The sequence below is a fragment of the Tamandua tetradactyla genome, chromosome 7 (genome assembly GCF_023851605.1).
Source record: "Tamandua tetradactyla isolate mTamTet1 chromosome 7, mTamTet1.pri, whole genome shotgun sequence".
Taxonomy (NCBI): domain Eukaryota; kingdom Metazoa; phylum Chordata; class Mammalia; order Pilosa; family Myrmecophagidae; genus Tamandua; species Tamandua tetradactyla.
In genome coordinates this window covers 126,273,489-126,288,467 of record NC_135333.1, presented here as the reverse complement: position 1 = coordinate 126,288,467, position 14,979 = coordinate 126,273,489, and the positions used below count along the sequence as shown (strand labels likewise).

At 38.3% G+C, this 14,979-nt stretch overlaps 1 protein-coding gene across 2 annotated transcripts in view; it reads left to right on the top strand.

Annotated features, from left to right (window-relative positions):
* LRIG3 (leucine rich repeats and immunoglobulin like domains 3) overlaps positions 1-13,119 on the top strand; it is a 47,581-nt gene extending 34,462 nt beyond the window's left edge. For both annotated transcript variants that reach the window (XM_077111242.1, XM_077111243.1), the window contains exons 13-19: positions 674-994; positions 2,129-2,410; positions 3,367-3,819; positions 4,726-4,884; positions 6,542-6,685; positions 6,782-7,057; positions 8,278-13,119. In XM_077111242.1, coding sequence (XP_076967357.1) covers positions 674-994; positions 2,129-2,410; positions 3,367-3,819; positions 4,726-4,884; positions 6,542-6,685; positions 6,782-7,057; positions 8,278-8,522 — 1,880 coding nt within the window. In that variant the 3' untranslated portion in view covers positions 8,523-13,119. The remainder of the gene's footprint in view (positions 1-673; positions 995-2,128; positions 2,411-3,366; positions 3,820-4,725; positions 4,885-6,541; positions 6,686-6,781; positions 7,058-8,277) is intronic.
* Positions 13,120-14,979: the final 1,860 nt, after the last annotated feature.

Below are 14,979 nucleotides of genomic sequence, written 5' to 3'. Positions count from 1 at the left end.
GAGTTGCTTAGCTCTAATTATAATGTAGCTCTGACAGTGTAGCACCGCGGTTTGATTGATTGGCTGCTCAAAACTTCAGTCCAAACCCAGTGTCTCAGTTAGTTTTGGAGAATGCTCTTTCTTGCGCCATGGGATTTTTATCTCCTGCCATGGCTAAGTTACTGTTTTTTAAACATTGGCTGTTTTTGGCAAATCAAGTATTAATTGCTGTCTTTAGTGATATTGATTATCGAGATTGGTGCTTGATTTCTTAATCCTACTGCTCCTTATTTATGGAGAACATGGTAAAAACGGCAGTTCTCCATGGTAGCATTCAAAGATAATCCATGAGCCTGGAAGTTTCTTGACTGACTTCTTCTCGGGTTTATAAGAAGCAAGCGATCTGGAGTAAACAATGGGTTTTCTGATTAATTCCAATATAAACCTCTCAGGTAATAATAATAATTAATAAATAGGGCTCAGTCTGTATTTGAGATAAATGAATTACTTTGAACACCCTCGCGAGCTGTCATTTCAACTGGGACAGCTGATCCATCTGTAAAATACACACAGAGGGTACATGCTAAGCCATTGCTTGTTTTGAGTTTCTTGGTGTTCAGATTCGAGCAGCATTTGGACTTAAGGGTTTTTAAGCTTGAATGTTGTTTTGTTTCCTCCTCTCCGCTTTGAACAGATGATTTTCCTAAACCCCAGATCACGGTCCAGCCAGAAACACAGTCGGCAATAAAAGGCTCCAATTTGACTTTTATCTGCTCAGCTGCTAGCAGCAGTGATTCCCCGATGACTTTTGCTTGGAAAAAAGACAACGAACTCCTGCATGATGCTGAAATGGAAAACTATGCACACCTCCGGGCCCAGGGCGGTGAGGTGATGGAGTACACCACCATCCTTCGGCTGCGCAGCGTGGGATTTGCCAGCGAAGGGAAATATCAGTGTGTCATTTCCAATCACTTTGGCTCATCCTATTCTGTCAAGGCCAAGCTTACTGTAAATAGTATGTGATCTGACTTTTTCTGTTTGCGTTTAAAGGCACCTTTTAGAAATAGAAAGCACTTGGTTTCCTTTCTTTCTGTTATTCCTGATCCCTGTTGCTCCACCCTTATGTTTCCCACCTAATTTGTTCCTTTTCCTCCTTCCTCTCCATAAAATTAAGATTCTCTGTTATTTGTATTTAAGCAGGCATTTATTGTGTTGAAGGCACACTACTCAGCATGGTGGGTGACAGGCTGAACCAGATTCTTTCTGTTCTTGGGGGGTTCACGATGTACTAGTCCAGTGTGGGAGGTCACAAAGTGTAGTGTTAAAGAATACTGTCTTTAACTCGACAATATGAATTTGAATCCTGGTACTATTGCTTAAGGTGTGTGACCCTCAGCAAGTTACTTAGCCTCTCTGTGCCTCAGTTTCCACATCCTTAAATTGGGGGTAATAGCACCTACCTCCTAAGTGTGTTCTAAGCATTGATTAAAATACTGTGTGTAAAGGGCTTAACAGAATGCCTGGAATGTAATAAGTGCTCAATTAATGCAATAATGTTAGCTACTGTCAACACAAGTACATCTTCATTTGTTTTCTATGGTACATACACAATTTTAAAGTAAGATCTTTACCGCTTTGTCATTTTACCATTTGTATCTGCCATGGTGGGAGATTTGGAATATGATTCATTAAGGCATTCATTCAACATAGGATTGCTGAGACCTGGCACATAGAACAGTTTTGAGTTTAAAACTGTAGCCAAAGCACATTCCTAAATTCACAGAACGTTAGAACTGGAAAATACTTTTTTTTTTAAAAAAGAAAAAAGGAAGTGAGTAATCAGAGTACAAAGAGATGAAGTTATTTATCCAAGTTTCACATTAGTTATTGAAGGAAACTAAAATATGGCCTGAAATCAGCAGAAAGAGCTCCCATCTGAGGATCAGATGACCTGTGTCTCATCCTGATCCCATCATGTCCGTACATGTGTAACTTCGAGCAAGAGACTTCATCTCTCCAACTCAACCTTACTTTCCTTGCCTTTAAATGAGAATAACCCCTGCCTTACCTGTATCATGGAACATTTATATATAACCAAACAAGAAAGAAAAGGGAACTTAGCGCTAACGCCTTCTTGTTCTGATTTCAGTGCTTCCTTTGTTCACCAAGACCCCCATGGACCTGACCATCCGTGCTGGGGCCATGGCCCGCCTGGAGTGCGCTGCTGTGGGACACCCCACCCCGCAGATCGCCTGGCAGAAGGACGGGGGCACCGATTTCCCTGCCGCGAGGGAGAGGCGCATGCATGTCATGCCAGAGGATGACGTGTTCTTCATCGTGGACGTGAAGACGGAGGACATCGGGGTTTATAGCTGTACAGCTCAGAACAGTGCAGGAAGTATTTCTGCCAATGCAACTCTGACTGTCCTAGGTAGGTAAATTTTTTTAAGATTCTGTGTTATCAGTCAATCTGAAGGATCCTAGCTCAACCAAATGCCCCAAGTGTCAGAAGTGTGAGGGTGAACGAAAAAGATCAACAGGGCACTGCCCTTTCCTAGAGAGCACAGACGGCTTCGCAGAGGCTCTGAAGAAGGGAGAGACTGAAAGTCTCTGGCACTGAGTTGACTCTGCGCCCTCCATTCTGAGGGGAGAGGGGAAAAGTAAGAGAGGAGACCCCCATATTTGTATGCCTTCCCTCTGTGCAGCAATTTGTCAGCCTCTACCTCTCTCCATTGTTTCTTACAAACTGTCTCTAAAGAGCATTTTAAAGAATGTATAAAAATAGATGTATGGACAAATAGGGAATGGTCTTTTCTCCCTCTGGAAATCAGAGTTCTTTTTTTTTTTACATTTACCTAAACACTTTTTAAAAAGGTGAACAGGTTTTTCATATGAGCATCTTTAAAGGACTTAATTAATTAAACTAACCAATTAAGACACCAAATAAAAGTAATTTGCAGAATTTGAATGTAGGTCTGGGTATCTGGCACTAGAAAATTTCAGTTCAAAGACTTAGATGTTTGGATTTTTTTCATCCATCAGCATATTCTTGTTTTGAAAATTATCTTCATATATTTTCTGTTTTATAAAGATGTCTAAACTTTTTGCTTCCCCCACCCCAATTCCCCAGCCTTGGCGAGAGAAGCTGGGAGGAAGGTTGAGACTGAAATAATCATTATTATCCTTAACTGCTTTTATTAGTCAATGACAGCAGAATAATGAAATCCCAAACATTGGGTATATTAAGGCAATTAAAGAACCATGCTCGCTAGTTGTAAAAGAATAAAATTTTAGCTTCCAATTGGAATAAATTCAGGTGCCGGGTCTTTGGATAATGGAAACTGAATTTCCAGTTAGGAAATGAAAACTGTAACTTTGTCCTTTCAGAAACGCCATCGTTTTTGCGGCCTCTGTTAGACCGAACCGTGACCAAGGGAGAAACCGCCGTCCTGCAGTGCATTGCGGGGGGCAGCCCGCCTCCCAGACTGAACTGGACCAAAGATGACAGCCCTTTGGTCGTAACCGAGAGGCACTTTTTTGCGGCAGGCAATCAGCTGCTGATCATTGTGGATTCGGATGTCAGTGACGCTGGGAAGTACACGTGTGAAATGTCCAATACGCTTGGCACCGAGAGAGGCAACGTGCGCCTCAGTGTCATCCCCACGCCCACCTGTGACTCCCCCCAGCTGACCGCCCCGTCGCTGGACAATGACGGATGGGCCACGGTGGGAGTCGTGATCATTGCCGTGGTTTGCTGTGTGGTGGGCACGTCCCTTGTGTGGGTGGTCATCATATACCACACAAGGCGGAGGAACGAGGATTGCAGCGTTACCAACACAGGTGTGTAAACAGAGGGCCGGTGTGGCATGCAGTGGTCATTTGGGTTTGTGGTGCTGCTGTAATTTTCTTCTAGAAGATGCGTCTCGTGGCATGTGGATGTCCAAAGGGCGACTCATGGGCTACAAGCTGCAGAAAGATGGTCAGCTGAAAATAACACCCCCCGGTCCAAAATAAATCTGATGGTGAAAGATTCATACTTGTTGTTAAGACCTCACCAGAACATCCTGTTGGCTGTGAGGTAGAGTCCAAATCACAGAGTGAGAGAGTCTTAACTCTTCACAAGATAATGGTGGGGAACCGGGAACAGCTCTTTGGTTATGAGGTGTGCTCTCTGCAGTAGGCTTTTGTTTTGGCATTCGCGTATATGCATGTGTGCGTGAGTGCATCTAGGTAGGATTTTAGTGATTTGTGATGAAGGGGCTGTGACTTGAATAATATGTACAAACTCATGTTGGTGAATAAAATTAAGCAGTGAGCATGGCAGAAATCAAGCTTAATTCAAGGACTTCATACTGTCTCTTTAAAAAGTCTTAAGCCTTTATCTTTTTAAACATTGATTGTCTTTTAAATTTGGGAGGAGCATCCAGCGGGTGATGGAAGATCAGCTTGTACTTTCCAGAAGAGCAAAGCTCTATTTCGCCCCACCTAAACACTACAATCAGGATGGTTTTACTAGAATAGATCTCCCCTTATTTGATGAAGGCAGAAACAAAACCACTGTATACTTTCTATCAGGGGAAGGCTGTGAGGCAATCACAATCACAGACATTCTTTTTTTTTGTATGGGCAGGCACCAGGAACTGAACCCATGGCTCTGATATGGCAGGCGAGAACTCCACCTGCTGAACCACCGTGACCCACCCAATAGCCATTCTTAATTAATAAAATGTTGTTCTTTGATTACAGATGAGACCAACTTGCCAGCAGATATCCCCAGTTATTTGTCATCTCAGGGAACATTAGCTGACAGACAGGATGGATATGGCTCCTCAGAAAGTGGAAGCCACCACCAGTTCCTTACTTCTTCAGGAGGTGGCTATTTCCTACCACAACATGACAGTAATGGTAAGCGTTTAAAATAAACATGGGCTTTAGCTGTTGTGAAATCATAAATGGAAGGCTGAGGTGTAATATTAATTTTTACAAGAAATTGCTATCCTGACATTTATTTAGGATGGCCCAAGGTTACTAGTAAAGTTGAAACTGTATCATTTTATACCTTTCTCTTAAATACCTTTTCTTTTAAAAACCTTTGTTTCCAACAAGAAGATGAGTAGGTTTAGTTCATTTTAATTCCTCCATGCAGTGTAATGTTTCTTTACATTCCGAATGTTCTTAGGCCCTGAACATTCTCTTTGCTTAAATGACATTAACTGCCATCATGGATGGTCAAAAAGTCAGGTGATTCAAAATCATTTTATTAGTGAAAAGTGATTCTGACTGTCGCTTTGAGAGCTGTATGGTTTTAAGAATAGCGATAGAGGTGGCATAATATAGGAGCACAGGTTTGGTTCAAGACCCACTTGTGCCCCTTACTCCCTAGGTACCCTTGGGCAAATGACTTAACCTCTGCAAGCCTCATATTCTTTTTCTGTAAACCAGGGATAATTGTAGTACTTATCCTACTGCATTGTGAAAATGCAATGAAATGAAAGCATGAAAGTATCTACATTACACTAGGCATGTATTAAAGATTCAACAAACAAAAACTATTGATGTCGCTTTCAAACATTTTGCCATGGTTGGGAGGGAAAGGTAAACATGTTCTTGACTTTACAGTTTAGTCAATCCAACCGATAATTAACAAAGTGTTTGATAAGGCCATGATAGAGGGCGTAGAGTTAGAAGAGAATATCTGAGAATAAAAGTGAGTGTTCTAGTTAGATACATTTGGTTGCAAAGAGCTGAGACCCAAGCTTGCTCAAGTGTAGTGGGGTTTACTGGGAAGATGCTTGTGAAAGCCTCATGGCACTATCAGAGCCGGGGTGTGATAAATGCCGAGCCGTGGGATGATAGGGCTGGGGTGAACATGCACTGAGGGCAGCTCTAGAGCCCACTGACCTTGCTGAGCCACACTCCGCAAGCTTGCTTCTCTCTGAGACCACCATCCACTTCCCGGTGGCCTGGTTCCTGCTTGCTACCCACATGAGTCATCATGGCATCTCTCACCCTGATGGATGTCTTATCTGACAACTGCCCCATACCAGGAAATCTTTTCTGGGTTGGTTGGCTCAAATACCTGATAGGAAGGATTTGTTTGACTGAGCTTGTCTTTGAGCTGGACATTAAAAGGTTGTTGGTCAAGGGCCAATCCCTGACTCTGGTCGTCTGTGACCATTTGGAGGAAGGGGAAAGCATTGATGGTGTCATGTAGTCCAGATCATGCTACTTAGGCTGCAGAATCCAATGCAGAGATCATTGTCCATCAGAAGTTGGGTGGGCTCAGTGACAAGGTTGGCCTGTCCAATACAAAGCTTAATCAAGTCTTCTTTTTAAAAAGGTGTTGCAAATGTACTCGATTAATAATCCTTGGGCCTTGTCAGATGGAAAAAAAAAACCCAACCTCACAAACAAACCCTACTGTACATTTCTAAAGCTTTTCCTTCTATATGACATCTAGTCAAAACTTTCACCTATAAATATGGGAAATACCAAAACTGGAGGGACTGTTGAATGGTATTTGAATAGAAATGGTTCAGTGACTCAGATACTTGTTTTTAAGGGACCTGCCATATTGACAACAGCAGTGAAGCTGATGTGGAAGTTGTCACAGATCCATTCTTTTGTCCCTTTCTGGGATCCTCAGGCCCTGTCTACTTGAAGGGGAATGTGTATGGTTCAGATCCTTTCGAGCTCTACCATACAGGTATGTGGTCTTCTCACCTGAGTACTGTTTCTGTCCCAGACGGACTTCTAGAAGTAATAATTCGGTCTCCCTCTAATATTCTCCCCAAATTAAAAGGTTGCAATCCTGACACAAGAACAGCTTTGATGGACCACTATGAGACTGGTTACTTGAAGAAAAAAGAGTGTTACCCATGTCCTTATCCTTCAGAAGAGACCTTTGAGCAGAGCATCAGCCATGCGGGAGTGCCCTCACCTGTGAAGAAGCTAATTAACTCTACTTACTCTCAGAATGAAGGACCCAGAGCAAAGAATCTGTGTTTAAACAAGTCCTCTCTAGATTTCAGTACAAATCTAGAGCCAGCATTGGTTACTTTGAGTAATTCCTTCATGGGTAAGTTTATTAAATCATTAGGTGCCTTGATTCATGACCCATTCTGCAAGTTGAGTATGGGACACCAATGAGAGCTTTGAATGCCAAACTGGTGAAATTGGGGTTTTTTTCTTAGGATGCTTTCCTGACTTCCTATTAGTAAGAATGTTTCTAAGAGCAAAATCAGTGATTTTACTTGATTTTGTATTTATTCCATTGCTACGACAGCCTTTGGAGCATTCCAGTAACACTGTGTGTGGCATTTTCAAAACACAGGAGTTTGGGGAGTGACTTAGGAGCTCAGCTTGTCAGCCATGTGGGAAAAGTGGTTTGGGCTACAAAAGCCTTTGGGGTGGAATTGTGTGGGCTGCATGGCTGTGGTTTCATGTGTCTAGTGTCTTCTAACTGAACCCACAGCAGAAGGATGGAAAACAGCATCCTACCTAGCAACAAAAGCTAGTCAGATGAGCTGGACTTCACCTTTGGCAAAGAAGAACAAAGAGCCTCAAAGCCCAAGTTGGGGTTAGTTTCTGGCTGGCACCAAAATGAGATTGTGGGTTTTTCTATCTGTTGCTTTGGGACAACTGAAGAAATGAGATCATTTTTACACTGAATGGAGAATGTGGGAGTCACAATTTGCCTTAATTAAAGGAAAAAGTAGTTTTTGAAAATATTTTACCTAACCTTTAAGAAATTTTTTGCTTTGTCAGGGTATAATTATTTATACTCATTTTTGGAAAAAGGAAAACAGTACGTTTTATATTATGCTTTGTATGATGTGTTTTATAATGAGATAGGAACTTGAGTTAACTGAAAAATAGTTTGCTATAATTAAAGAAGAAAGGGCATAAGATGAGGATTATTTTGAAAGACGCTTTTATATTCCAGCACAATTAACTTATATGTTATTATCCAAATGCCCTTCGTGGAGAAATGTAGGCTCTCAAGTACTAAAGGTGGAATTTGGGGAAAAGTATGCTGCTCATTGCCCAATGATTAATATAGGTCATGAGAAGCAATAAAGAATGGATTCAGTGGCTATAAAAGAGGAAATGAAAATATTCTCAGCTCTATTCTTAAGTACTCTATCCATAATATAAATGTACACCAGAATATGACAGTGTGGGCTTGTAAAAAAAAAAGCTTACTCATGTTCACTGGCTTGGTTCATTTGAAATGTATTTTTGTTGATTTACAGACTAGCAAAAGGACCCATTATTCAAGGGGTTTCTCTCTTTCAGGAACATTTGGAAAGCCTCTGAGGAGACCTCAGTTGGATGCCATTTCAAGTTGTGGACAGCCATCAGATTTTCAGCCAAGAGCCTTTCACTTAAAAGCTCATGCTTCCCTAGACTTGGACTCTGAAGCAGAAGAAGAAAGGAAAGAAAGGACAAAATATCATGAAGAAAATCACACATGTACCTATAAACAGACCTCAGAAAACTATAGGACTCCGAATTCTCAGTCTTATGACTTGGACACATAGACTGAATGGGGCCAAAGAAAAGTTTAACATACTACCTCAAATGGACATTTATTTAAAAGAGAGAGAATCCTATGTTTTTAATGGAGTTGTGAATTTTTAAAGGATAAAATGCCTTATTTATACAGATGAACCAAAATTACAGAAGTTATAAAAATTTTATACAAAAATAACTTCCATATAAGACTATGACTTTAAACTATTTTATAACTTTGTTTTATGCAAAAAAGTATCTTATGTAAATTAATGGTATAAATCCCATAACTATTTTATGTATTTTTATAAGACCAGATTTCTTTTTATTGAAAACAAGTACTAAAGCATTTTAAATAATAGTTGTCTTGTACCTTTTTTGAATAGAGGCCACTTCTTTTTATTTCGCACATTACATTTCATAAGATGTGTCATTTTTATCCCAGCCCCACTTATACGATGACCAATTCTGCATAGAATTCTGGTCTTTATTGTCTTCAAAATATTTTAGCCTTAATTGTCGTACATTATCACTTTCAGCACATTAAAATATGAACAAAAATGGCCATTCTGCTTATCTTCCAAAGTTTTTGTAATACAGAGTCAAACAGGATTGACGTATGTGAAAGTACATTGTGAACTATAAAGAACTATAAAGATCCAAGGTACAGTCAATTTTTTTTAACTCTGTTAAAACTAGATCTGTTTTGAGAGTCTGGTGTAATATAGTATAATAACTTTGTTTAAATCACTGCTTAAGCCATGTTTCTTTAGTTATATCAATACATTATAAGGTATAATGCCTCATGCTTTTCCAAATAGTTTCACATTTACCATTCCTTCTACCATAACTAGAGAGTGGTTTATTGCACATTTCGGAAACTAAAATGGCTATAACTGAGGTGGATTTTTATCCACTGTTCAGATTGTAATGGGATGCTGACAGAATTTCTTTCTGAACACCCTGATTTTTTTTTTTTTGCTGGATGAGCAGTTTTTACATAAATGGTACTTTTGCAACATTCTTTAAGAATTAACCAAACATTTTCCTAATTTTGCCATCTAAATTCTACTTGTTAAACACTTAGTATCAAAACTGTTACTTGAACACATAAACTATAAAAATATTTGTTTAGCACAGTATTTACATTAAATGTCATTTAATGGCTGGCATCTATACACAATAAATGCATACAATTATAGTTTCAAAACTAGCTGAAGTTTAAAGTAGTTAAATGGGACAAATATATTAAGTTTCATAATTCTGGTGATAAAACTAGATTTTTTTCCTTTACTAAATCCTTGTCTATATGTCTAATTTAAAGAAAAACCTTCTTGCCCAAGTTAAATTAACATGGCAAAAAAGGAGTTAATATAGCACATTGTTTTAAAATCTACTAAAGTTGAAGGTGTGAATTTATGCCATTGTCCATTCTTTGAACTAAATTGAAAACAGCTATTAGAAAAGCAGATACTTTTCACAGGATATGTTGGGAGTTAAGTTTTCCTGCTTGGTTTTAAGGCTTTGTTGTTGGCGAGCCAGAAACCTGGAACCCAGATTGCAGTAAGATATTCCTCTTTTAATTTAGATGCCAGAGTCCAAGACAGGAAGTTGAACCTTCCCTGGACCACCAGTGTAAGGACAGAGAAGTGATTCTGTATGCTTTGTTTTATCATATGCCAGGTTTTCAAAATTTTGTTGTTAAATTGTCTTCATTAATGCCACATGTGATAAAGCATCAACAAGCCCCTTAGTCAATGATTATGAGCTTCTTTTAAAGGATTTACTCTTTCCAGGCTGAAGCACAAAGGTTTAAATTATTAATGCCTGAAATTAAAAATTAGATTGACTCTATATCAATATGATTTTACCCTTCTGCTCTGCTTAGGTGCCAGAACGTGAGGACTAGATATAATCTTAATTGTCTGGGGAAAGGAGAGAAATTTGATTTATTTGGGGTATTTTCAGGAAAAATATAAATAATTTTGAGACTCCAAGTTGAATTAATAATATGAATCTAAAAGGAATTAAAATATCCTAAAATGATATATACTAAAGAAAAAAAAGCCAAATGTAGATAAAGGTCAAATAATTTGGTTTATTTATTAGAAGAATGTTTACAAATTTCAATTTAATTTTTCTATGCTTTTCAATATAAGACAAATTCATGTACAATATGTCCTTAAGCATGGTCATGCAGCTTTTGGATGTTTGTTCTTAATTTCTTAATTCCATTGTTGACACTATTTATATAATGTTTATTGTGTATCTCTTCTCTGTTTTTAATATATTGGGGAAGAAATATTCCTTAATTGTGTTAATATTTTATAAATGTTAACAGTTTTCCTACGAAGGGAACAAAATGTCATTTATCAAAATAGAACCAATCACGTTACTTTTTAAAGGTTGATAGAAAAAAAGAATGGTTTAGCATTTGTTACACACTTGAGACATTTTAGTCCTTTTGATACAATAGGAAGTAATTTATAATCAATAGTATAATAGAAGATGTGCTAAATTGGTATTTTGCAGGAGAATGAGAAACAAATGTCATTGTATAATGCTTGGTCTCTTTCCACTGTTGGAATCTGCAGTGATTGGACTCATGCCATAGGATAATTTAGAACTCACGACTTTTTCTTTTATTTATTTTTTTTTTGGAAGTTCCGCTGAGACAGAATTTGCTACTTTTTATAACAGCATTTTATTGACACTGAATAACAGGATGTCCTGCCAAAAAAACTATTAGTTTTCAAAGAGTGGTACAGGTCCTCCGTGAAAGAATAGTTTTACCAATCCAGAAATATCCAGTTTCCAGAACTTATCTTTACCATGAAGTATTTCTTAAACTAATGCGTAACAAGAGAGTACTTCAACGGTCCTGAGAGGTTTCAGATTTGACCTAAAGTGGCATAGAGGTGTTTTAGTTGGTATCTTCTTTTAATAGACAAGAGGATTTAACACATGTATTTGCTGAATTGTCTAACTATTTGGGGCCATTTATTGTTTTGAGAAATCTGATACTGGGGTGTATATTGGTAAAGAGGTTTGATTTCACTTGAGATAAAACAGATTACCAGAATCTATATTATAGATTGAAATGTGTACAATTGATCAAATACATTCTTACCACTGAAAAATTTGTAAGCACATTTTTCCACTCCTACTCTGTTAGTGTCAAGGACCTGAATTGTATATCCTCCCATAAAATGATATTTATAAATACAAGAAAAGTTTAACCAGTATTAGCATGCACCATTTTTAAAATTAGAATTGCATTTTTTAAGAATACATTTTAAGAATAAGGCAAAACAACTTACAACTGTTATAATTCTTGGATTTTGTATACAATCATTTTCTCTGTTTTCCACATATCTTTATTGGGTTTCATGGTTATTTTGGCTCTGAATTTGACAAGCTTAACTTTAAAAAAAATCAGATTTGAGCATGACTCTTAATATCTTTAGGAGATTATTGTCATTAGTTTAGGGGTTATGATGAAATTTCTGCATATGGCTTTATTTTGACTTAGCTTCAGCTTGGAGTTGACATTTGATAGTACACTGTCATCCTTCAAACTTTTTTTTATGTACTTAGTTGTTTATTTTGCACAGATACTGTGAAAATGAGTAAAATGATACCTGCCCTAATTATTGTCTTGGATAGGAATCCATAAATAAATAGTTACAATACAATGTGTTAAATGATGTAGCTTAGGCCCCCTGGCACTGGCACTGGCACGCATTTTGCTTCTAAAATCTTTGTTTTCTTACTGAACTATCCGATGGTATCACAGCTAGCTATGTAACAGCTCCCTCATTTTTTATATGCTGATTCATATAAAGTTTTATCGGGAAAAATTGCTATGAACTGAACTATCCTACCGGGAAGTGTAACGTGCACTTCACTCAGCATGTCCCAAACGTAGCTGATTTCTCTGTTCTCTCCACCTACAAGTCCAGGTCTTTACTTCCTTTCTTGTTTAATCATGTCGCCATTGCTGCTGATTTTGCACCTGAATTTTCTTAAAGCTGTTGATGTCTTCTCTTCCCCCTTGTTCACTGCCATAGCTGAAGTTCAGGCCTTCCTCTGTCTGTAGCAGCATTATCTTACTGGTCTTCTTGACCTTTGTCTCTCTCTTCCCCCATTCAACATCTTTACTCCCACAGAATTATTTTTCTAAAATAGATCTGAGTAGATCACTTCCCTGTTTATAAATCTTTGATGGCTAAACTTTAAGTCCTAGTTATGGCATCTAAGACCTTTCACACTGATCCCAAGACCCCCTTTCGAGCTATGCCTGGCCCCTACCCCCACTCCAAAATGTTTCAACCATAAGCTATCCTCCTCACCAGCCCCTACTCACTATGCTCTTTCATAACTCATATCCTTATGCATCATATTTTCTCATCTTTGCTTCAGCAAGTATTTATTGAGTGGCTACTATGTGCCCAGGTGCTTGGACGCTTGGGCTATGACAATACCATTGAGACAGCCTTCCTCTAATAAGCTTCTAGACAGATGACATATTTATTGCTCTTAAGTGATTTTTCTCCTCTCTCACCTGGCAGAATCCAATTCCTCCTTAAAGAACAAACCTTTGCTTTATCCCAAGCATAGCAATTTTTCCCAATAAAACTTTATATGAATCAGCATATAAAAAATGAGGAAGCTGCTACATAGCTAGCTGTGATACCACTGGTATGAGAAATGCTAATAAACAGCCTGTGTGTTTATTTCTACGGAAAAATAAAAGGAAATCAAAATATCTATGTTTTTTTTAAACAATCATCAATAGATATGGTTTAACACTGAGCAAGAAAAGCAGCCCATGCTCAGTGTATTGAAGGTAAGGCTGTAGGTGTGTAGATTTCCTTTTTCTGAAGGAACTAGTCATATGTGGCAAGCTACTAGACATTTTTCAACATCCTTGCTGTATGGGATGACTGTAATTACGTGACCCAAGTTTTATTTTCCAGTGGATGGCGAGCACAGGTGTTAGGTTCCAGGTTAAGGCCTGTCCCATAAAACCTTCCACAGACCTTCCTTCATAGCCTTTCCTGGCTGCTGACTGATCCAAAAGGCCACAGACCAGAGCTTCCCTTCCTTGAATCCACTAATGGAAGAATCTGGGATTCTCAATGACTATTGAAAATACAGCTTCCCCACCACCCTGGCAATATATCCTTTGAAGCCTTATTTATATCAAGAAACAATGTTTCTTGTGGTTGTACACTGCATTTTGGGTGTATTTATTATCGAGTAGTTTGTCCTGTTCCTAACTTGAAACTGTAATTTTAATGTGACACACTGTTCAAGATGTCTATTGACTTTGTCCTTCATTAAAGTCATTAAGCTAATCTGTTGCATTCCTGTTAAAAAATGGACAGCTTGACCTCAAAGACCAACCCTAACAACAGTGTCACGACATGGGATCACAGTGCTTTGTGGGTCATTGAGTCTTTGACCTGCACAGGATTTACTGGACATCTGCGGCTGCCACCATGTCCTGATTTCCATCTTGAATGTCGATAAAGGAGGCTTATGGAGTATATTTGGCTAATCAAGATTTTTGCAAATGTGTTTCAAGGACTCTTAAAGAAATCCTAACAACACACGGGTACCAGCTGTGGCGCCAGTCGTGTGCTAGGCTCTGGGGATATAAAAAATGAATGAGAGGGCTGCAAGGGTAGTTCAGTGGTAGAATTCTCACCTGTCATGCAGGAGACCTGGGTTCTATTCCCCATCCATGCACTTCCCCAGTGAAAACAAACAAATGAAAAGCAAACAAACAAAAATTCAACAAATGGTGCTACAATAATGGGATACTCACATGGAAGAATAGTGAAATGTGACACCACCATATACCATACAAAAGAGAAAAAAAAAGAATGAGGCACAGCCTGGATTACTGAAGGATTCTTCTCACCAGGGAGTAATACCCTGCTAAAACTATGATGCTTTCCTTATGGTGCAAGTCATAATAAAAGTACATATTAATATGACAAATTAATTAGGGGATATCATTTTCTTTTCTCAGAATGCAACTGGAGACAACCTGATCACTATCAGGAAAAAAAATGCTGTTGCACACACAGAATATCTCCTTTGAGTAGCCTTATGATTTGTGTATTACACATATCCAAGAAACAGTGCTGATAATAGTGAGTGGTTGTAGTTAGGAAAAGAAAAATCTGTGCAAAACCTCGTGATCAAAAGCTGGAATTTACTCAGAAGTATTCAGATGTTATTAGCTATATATTTATAACTAAAACCTTTATTGCTGGCATTTTTTAGTGTGAAAACTGCTAGCTTCAAAAGTTCCCCTTCTTTTCCTCACTGAAATAATTTGGTTTTATAATACAATTGTTTTTTATAACAAGCGATTTCTTTAAAACATAATGATTTTTGCAATAATCGTTTCCAGACATTAGCACAGGATAGTGATGCCTGAAAAAGGTGAACAGATGAGACAAGCCCTGTGAT